We start from the raw sequence: 8,429 nt of genomic DNA, 5'->3' as shown, positions 1-8,429 counted from the left end.
GTGACTTGAGTCCCCACAACATGCGATTATTGCCTCTCCTACTCTGCTGTCCGCTGTCAGTTGAGACAAATAAGCCATGTGTTTTGGCATTAGCAATGGGCCTCCTGCTCAGGGAGAAAATGAACAAACCTGTCCATCTTCCCTTTTCACTTCCCACACCTGGCATGCTTGAAAGAACCAAGGAGGTGGTATTGCCTCGGCTTGCCACGCACCCCTCATTCCTAATCTCGAGGTGACAGAATTTGGATTTAGTGACAGGATGAGGGTTGCTATGACAACCCACTGATGCTAGGTGCTCCATAAGAGGGCATTTTTGACAGGTCCTCGCAAAGCCTGCCATTTGCGTGGCGACCAAATCTCCTGTATCTGTGCACAAGACATATCTAGGGACATAGCACCCTTTATGCCTTCAAAACGCCACACACATATTTGTGGGTGTCCCTCTTAAAGAAATAGCAAAGCCTTACTTTGTAATTTGGGAAAAAGAACCAGGTTTGTATTCGAAGTGGACGCGAATCTGGACCTTTCTCTGGGCTCATAGGACTCAAGGCCAGGACTCAATCAAAACATCTGGCTTGCTAGGATGATTCCAAGGGTGCAAAGGGCAGTCATGGGAATATCATGTCGCTTTCTGCATAATTTTTCATTCATTTAGTTTGAGCTGTACTGGCTCCTTCAATTCAGAACTCCTCAGGCTTCTTTAGGCAGCCTGGGCCTTGCAGTGGACTCATGAAGGTTCTTCTCTCTCCCCTTCCCCTCTCTCCTCAGGTGCTCAAATATGCAATCAACCACCAGTTCCTGTGTTTGCAAACTTCCCACTTTGAGACTTCCAACTATAAGACTGTATATTGTCTTAATGGACTAAGAGTGAGAATGATGTCATAATGGGGACCATCTTTTCCAAGGGACAAGTGAGTCCCCCTCTCCATCCTCATCCAAGAGTGGGCCCCAGGGTTCTCCTGCCCCCTTTCATGCAAAGTTTCCTCAGATGTGAGGAAACTTCCAACTTTCTCTAAATATAAATATAAATATAAATATATATATATATATAAATCACATCTGTTAATATACCTTTTAAAAAACCCCAGCTAGGCAAGGTTGCCCAGGAACACCAGAGACACCAAAAGAACAGGAAGAAATATGCCTTTTATTAGGAGTCGCATATGTACAGAGAAAGCTGTTTCTCACAGCTCAGGGGAGGCTGTGAGAAAGGGCCACTGTCATCCAAGGTCACTGCGCGTACACTGGTAATACCACTTAGACACCACCGCACATGATTAAGAAACAGAACCATGACACAGAAATGCAGAAGAGACACAGGTATGTGTGTGGACACATCATTTCTAAAAACAAGTCAACACAAAAATACAATGTGCCAATAAAAAAAAATAGGTATATCCATACATGTCTTTTTTTCTGTTTTTCAAGTGAATACATGGTATGCTGAGCTTTCACCTCCAGCTTTTTCCACATCGGGATTCACAGGCACTTTAGCACCCCAGCCACGGTTTACAATACAGGATGTTCAGAACGATGAAGGAAGATGGGAGTCACCGAGGTCCCCGAGACACACACACACTCAAATACTGACGCAAGAGTGAACTTCCTGCCACCGCCGCTGTGGGACCCAGAAATGTTCTCTGTGTGATGTGTAATGGCTTTTCCTTTGTCTTTTATGTTTCATGGCAGAATTGCTTAGGAGTGTGGCATCGCCAGTCAGACATGCAGTGTGTGGATGCGTTAGACAAGCATCAATTGCCTCTGACTTGAAAAACCGTAGAGAGCAGATCAAAATGACTGTCTGGTTTATCTCTGTCCCATTCTGTGCCCTTCCTGACAAGCTGTCAGAACAAAAACTAATTAAAATAATTACTGGGATGTACTGGGCCATGAGCTCTTCCCAGGAGAATTTCTTTCTTAGCTCTCCCCTCATGACAGACACAGGGCCAATGGCAGGCCCAGCTTCCCCCGGCAGGAGCCACTCCTGTCTCCCACGTTCCCCACACAGAGCTGTGGTGACTCAACCCACGTGTCAGGAACAGTAGCGAACAAGCGTATGTATAAACGCAGACTAGGATCATCACTTTATTGGTAATGTTGAGTTATAAGGCGGTTACAAAAGGACCCCCATGGTGACCAAACAATGTTGGACTATGGCTTAGCTTCTGTAATAGGATGACCGACTCTCCCGTCACAAGGAGCTGAGAAAGGAAAGAGAAAACCACACTGATGACAAAGTATGACAAATGGCTGTGCTGTGAAGTACCAGAAAGCCCCAATTTTTGGTGTATGTCGCCCACTTTTCCTCCACCAGAGGCTGAGATGTCATCCCATAGCTAAGAGAACTTAGAGGGAAAAACAGGGCCGCACGTCATCCTCCACTACAGGTGAATTTGTCACTCCAAGTGGTGCAGGGATGTTACAACCAAGCCGTGGACAACTCATGAGTCAGGCCGAGATTCCTGGTACTGTGGAGAGGCGCAGAGCATATGAACGCCTCGAACAGATGATTGTCACAGGGTGGGAAATCCTTCCATGAAACAGACACTTGAGACATAGTGGCAAAGACATTAAGGCCTTCCATTTCTCTGCCTACACTGCTTAAAGGCACTGATACCAACAACAGAAATACTCCATAGTACCATCGAGGTTTTAAAAAAACTCCCAAAATACAAGTCTTCATAGGAAAAATGTCTTTTATTGCGTGACATGAAGCATCCGTTCTTTGCGCACTCAGGAATAGAAGGGCCTCCCTTTCTCAGGAGTCTGAAGTCTGTTCAGCCTCGCAACCTGAGAAGGGGAGGGGGGCACGTCTTGCCGGAAGGGCCCCTTGGGAGGGGCGTAACTGGGGTCCTGGACTTTCTTATACGAGTCATAGTTGCTGGGCCCCTCGGAAGGAGGCTGCTTCTTCATCTGCTGCTCCTTCCGCCTCTGTTCCTGGCGAAGGAGCTCCTGAGTTTCCAGCATGACCCTGGCGTTGAAGCCGTGTCCTCCCAGGTAGCCGTTCCTGGAGCCTTGGTAGCTGGAGTACCTGGGGTTCTCTTTGGCACTCTGGAAGCCTTCCCCAGGGGAGTAGTTCTGCTCCCAAGAGTCCTGGGAGACCGAGCTGGCATTTTTCCTGCTTTGCCTAGAAAGCAAAACCCAAAGGTTAGTGTGAGGGTAGGAAGAAGGAGGGAGAGGGAGGAAAGGGGGCACGATGGGATGGAATATGCATTTTCACGTTTCAGCAAATATTCCTGTTCTCTCATCACATGCCAGACACTGTGATAGGGGCTGGAGAATTCAAAAATGACTGTCCTCAGCAACTGCATAGTCTTAGACAACTAAATTAACAATGAGTGAACAGGAGAGAGAACTAGACTGTGCAGCTACTTAGAAACAGGGTCATCCTCCTGTATCTGAGAAAGTTGTGTCTGTTCTGCTTAGGGTACCAATATCTCCTGCAATTTAGACACACTGGCAAAGTATAGAAGCATTAGAGGTTTGGCAGCTTCCATGGTAGGAATAATTGCTCACCTTAGAACATTACAATTCAATTCTAAACAAGCACAACAAATATTTTACACAGCTGCCACCATAATGCCAGAAGCGCTAGCTAATATGAAGTACATGTAATGGATTGCAGTATGAGTTCGGTTATGAAAGATTTAAGTCTAGACTCCTTTATGATAAAAAATGCAACAGGCAGTCCCTTAAAGCTCTGGCTTTCGAGTTGTGTATGTCAGCAACTTACAATCTCCGGGATACCTGCTCATCGAGATTGGACGGAGAGTCCGGAAGTCTGTAGAGTAAGCACTATTTTCTTATACATTTACCTTCACCAATGGCCAGGGTGACCTACTTAACTTGCTTTCTGTCGCCCCAGGATAGGCAAGTAAATCAGAAATTTCAAATTCTTCCCACTTCTGCAACAGAGTTGCGCGTGATTTCCAGGAAACATTATTGTTTTGAAACATCTTTAATTTACTATCAAGTCTCTAGACGGTTTTATGAATTTACAATAAGATCGGCTATGATGAAGTAAAACAATTCTGTGCCAGAAAGGAAGACATGCCCTAATTTTTTTGCCTTGAAAATAGAAGAGGGGGAGAGACAATTGAGTAATGAAACAAAATATATTGCTCCATTTATCAATAAGAAAATCATTTGGCAACAGTATGTATTGCTCAGCCCTCTCCATCAACACACACAACACGGCTGAATGTTCACAAAGACTTTCATGGAAGGAAAAGAAGGTCTGGGAAGCCACTGCATCTCCTGCAGGAATGATGCAATTTGCATTTTTGGACATTCACAATTGCATCAATATGGTTTGGAGTGAAACGCACCCATTCTCCATGTGGCCTAAAATGTAGTTGGGAACATTTTCAGTAAGGAAAATGACCGTAATGTCCAGCATCATCTCTGGCTACGACGATGACTGGATGAGTATTCCATAGCATGTCTGTCTGGGTCTCTTTTAACGGAAGACTGCACTGTTTGTACAGTCGGCCCAGGCAAGAATCCTTAGATGTGATGGAATAGTTTATTTGCCTAAAGCACTGATTATCTTCACTTAAAAAGTCATAAATTAATCTGCCCAGAGACAAGACTGTTGGAAAATGCCGGCATGAAACCAGGGATTTGACATTAATCGTGAAACTTTAATTAAAACAAGGAACTTGTGACTGATATTACAGCAACAAAAATGGGATTCCTTTATGAGTTATCAGTTTGAAGATAATCAGAAATAGGCTGCAGACATTTCACCTCTTTTTCATCCCTGGCCTACTAAGATCCACCAACCCCCTTCCTCGCCAGCTTCATGGAGCCCCAGGCTTCGCTCTACGGCAGCTGTGCACCCTAAGTGGATTCTGCATCATCCCCGGAAGACACGGTCTTTCTACATTTAAACAGGGAGAATTCACTAAAGGTTTGTTAGGGATGGAAATTACAACAATGTGGGAGAATGAATTTTTTGTAGCTAAAGTTTTCTTCAAATTAATCAGTATAGAGAGAAGGAAGCAGACTGCCCTGAGGTCTGAAGTAAGATATGTGGGTAAAATGCACATAAGACAAACAGACACACACACACGCACACACACACGCAGACACACACAAACGCACACACACACAATTCCTTCGTAAGGAAGTTAGCAGTATCTATGTGCTCTTGATTAAGGAGAGAATGAGAAATGGGCCAATTGTAGAGACCAAGGGAAGGAAACAGACAATAAGAGTTTCCTGCACTAGGAAACCAGGCATCCAGGCAGCAAGGCAAGGTGGGAGTGGCTTAGGCTCAGAGCAATGTAGATTCAAATCCTGAGCCTGCCACCGCCTGGCTGTGTGACACTGGGCGAGTTATGCTCACTGGGCTCAAGTTACCTTACCTATGAAACAGGCATAATCTCTAACCCTGAAAGGTTGTGGGGAGAAAGAAATGAAATAACACATGTAAAGTGCTTAGAAAAGTGACTCGCACTCAGTAAGTGATTGACTAATAGGTCCCGGAGGAGTAGTTTGAAGACAAAGTCACTCTGCCTTCAAAGATTAGGCTCTGAGCCTGGGTGTGGTGGCTCAGGCCTGTAATCTCAGAACTTTAGGAGGATGAGGTGGGAGGACTGTTTGAGGCCAGGAGTTTGAGATCAGCCTGGGTAACATAGTGAGACCCCATCTCTACAAAAAATGTTTTGAAAAAATTAGCCAGGTGTGGTGATGGGTGCCTGTAGTCCCAGCAACTTGGGTGGCTGAGGTGGGAGAATTGCTTGAGCCCAGGAGGTCGAGGCTGCAGTGAGCCGTGATTGCACCACTGCACTGCAGCCTGGGTGACAAAGTGAGACCTCATCTCTAAAAGAGGAAAACAAGAAAAAAAGGCTGTGGATTTAGGGAGGCATCTTTTTGACCAAAGAAGAAAATTGTTTTTAATTTAATTATTTTGTTTTTGAGACACAGCCTCACTCTTTTGCCCAGGGTGGAGTACAGTGGTGCAATCTTGGCTCACTGCAACTTCTACTTCCTGGGTTCATGTGATTCAACTGTCTTAGCCTCCCAGGTAGCTGGGATTACAGGAACAAACCACCACACCTGGATAATTTTTGTATTGTTAGTAGAGACAGGATTTCACCATGTTGGACCAGGCTGGTCTTGAACTCCTGAACGCAAGTGATCTGCTGACCTCAGCCTCCCATAGTCCTGGGATTACAGGCATGAGCCACTCTGCTGGGCCAAAAATTGTTTTTTAAAGTTAGCTTTCCCTTCCTTGGTTGGAGGGATTGAGTAGAGATACCAAGACACAGAAAAGCACCGGAGGAGAAAGGAACCCTTGCTAAGCGAGGGCAACTTTGGCACACTGCTGCAGAGATCAGAGGGAAGCCTGTGTTCGTCCTGCTGTCCTGTGAGCCCTTGGCTAAGGCCACGGGTAACAACAGCAACAAAATATCAATCTCCTTTCACTGAATTTCTTTATAACCAACACATAGGGTTGCTTGGTCCTGCAATGAGCCCCTGGACATTGCTAAATCCACTCAAAGCAATTACTGCGGTTTGGCAATAACAATCACCTAAAGATTATCACCTAAAGATTACAACCACCTCCAACATGGCCTGGAGACCATCAGCATGGAGAGGACTCAGACCAAAGATCTGATGCCCGAGGAAAGCCATTAAGCCACCAGGGTGAGGGGGACACAGAGAGATGGAGGAAGACAGAGGGAGCGAGGCTAAGAAGTTGGGAAGTAGATTGGAGACATAACAAATGGGTCTCCTGGAGAGAACGTGGGAGGGAGCAGAGACACAGCTTGGAGGGTGAGGTACACAAGGCTTTCGAGGAAGTCAGACCACAGCAGACGGGGAGCCGAGGGAGGGGAGAAAGATGAACAGGAAATGGAGAGGCAGGAAAAGAAAATGAAGGGAAACACCAAACCAAGAACCTTACGTCTCTTTACCAGTGCCTGTGACTACGCACGCCTCTGTCCCGTTTGGGGGCTGCCTTTTGGATATTAAGGAAAGGAACTAATTTCGGAATTAAAAAAAGATGATGTCAAAGGGTACAAATCTCAATGACAGAGGAGCAATTTTTCTGTTTGTTCTATTGCACAGCATGGTAGGTATAGTTAATAACAGAGTATTGTACATTTCACACTGCTGAGAGAGTAAATATTTGAGGTGATGGATATGTTAGCTAACTTGATTAATTAAACTTAATTAATTCTTTTATGCTGTATTCATAGATCATAACATCACTTTGTGCCCCACAAATTATACAATTATAAACTGTCAATTTATAATTTTTTCTTTTTTTTTTTTTTTGAGACGGAGTTTTGCTCTGTTACCCAGGCTGGAGTGCAGTGGCGCGACCTCGGCTCACTGCAAGCTCCGCCTCCCGGGTTCACACCATTCTCCTGCCTCAGCCTCCCGAGTAGCTGGGACTACACGCGCCCGCCACCACGCCTGGCTAATGTTTTGTATTTTTAGTAGAGACGAGGTTTCACCATGTTAGCCAGGATGGTCTCGATCTCCTGACCTCGTGATCTGCCTGCCTTGGCATCCCAAATGCTGGGATTACAGGCGTGAGCCACCACGCCCAGCCTATAATTTATAATAAAAAATAAATTATTTTAGAAAAAGAAAAACAAACAAAAATCCTACTCTGATTGAGAACTGAGTGCGGGGCCACCACACAGGTCCCTTTTCCTGCCAACTAGTGTTACCACCTGGCCAGTGTTTCTCATTGACATTCCAAAATGTGACTTGAATTCTGTCCATAGAGTTTCTTACTTACAGTTAGAATTTACAAACCACTCTTCCTCATATACATGCCTCTAATTCAAACCACCTTATCTAATGCAAGTGATACAAAGCACAGACCATTTGTTTTATTTTATGCTCCACTTTGTAACTATACTTTTTTCTGTGTGTAATCTTTTTGGTTTCTAATGCCATACCAACTTGTTTAGACAAAACTCTGTTAATTGTCAACATCCGAAAAGCAGAGGTCAAGTGTCTTTGAAGAATATCACATGTCAGAAACTTGGACTTGACTCACGCTCATGGAGGTGGCTGCGGTCCCCCTGACCTCCTGTTTGCTTTCTTTCCCTTCCTTCAGATCTCTGCACAAAGCCTGCCGCAGAGTGGGGCTGCTTTGCAAGGCATCAAGCTGGATGCAGGGTTCTACGTTCCTAATCTCCCTCACAGACAGGAAGATTCCCATTGATAAATTGTTCTCTAAAGGAAGACAAGAAGATACTGCAGAAGCCTACCAGCCTCTGCTGCCCAAACTTACGTAACTCTTTAAGTTGAGGATGTCTGCTTTTCTCATATCTAAATAGGATAAAATGACTAAAAATAGGGAGCTACAATTAACCCAGAGGGAAAGCTGTAGTTATTTAGGGCAACACTAAATAACAGCGGAGGCACTAGCGGTAGCGGCTGCAACCCTCCTCTGCATGTAA

The 8,429-nt window shown here is 45.1% G+C and overlaps 1 protein-coding gene across 19 annotated transcripts in view; it reads right to left on the bottom strand.

The window, feature by feature from the left end:
* Positions 1-1,127: 1,127 nt before the first annotated feature.
* The window catches only part of PARD3 (par-3 family cell polarity regulator), a 716,537-nt gene continuing 709,235 nt past the window's right edge, over positions 1,128-8,429 (bottom strand). For 11 of the 19 annotated variants that reach the window (XM_032143696.2, XM_032143715.2, XM_032143730.2 and 8 more), the window contains one exon: positions 1,140-3,127. In XM_032143696.2, coding sequence (XP_031999587.1) covers positions 2,734-3,127 — 394 coding nt within the window. In that variant the 3' untranslated portion in view covers positions 1,140-2,733. Of the gene's footprint in view, positions 3,128-8,429 lie in introns of all 19 variants that reach the window. The other 8 variants (XM_032143706.2, XM_058436553.1, XM_032143743.2 and 5 more) reach the window with 1 other exon arrangement.

Source organism: Hylobates moloch, unplaced genomic scaffold (genome assembly GCF_009828535.3).
Source record: "Hylobates moloch isolate HMO894 unplaced genomic scaffold, HMol_V3 SCAFFOLD_3, whole genome shotgun sequence".
Taxonomy (NCBI): domain Eukaryota; kingdom Metazoa; phylum Chordata; class Mammalia; order Primates; family Hylobatidae; genus Hylobates; species Hylobates moloch.
Note: the sequence above shows the minus strand (reverse complement) of the source record. Positions and strands in the feature narration are given on the sequence as shown.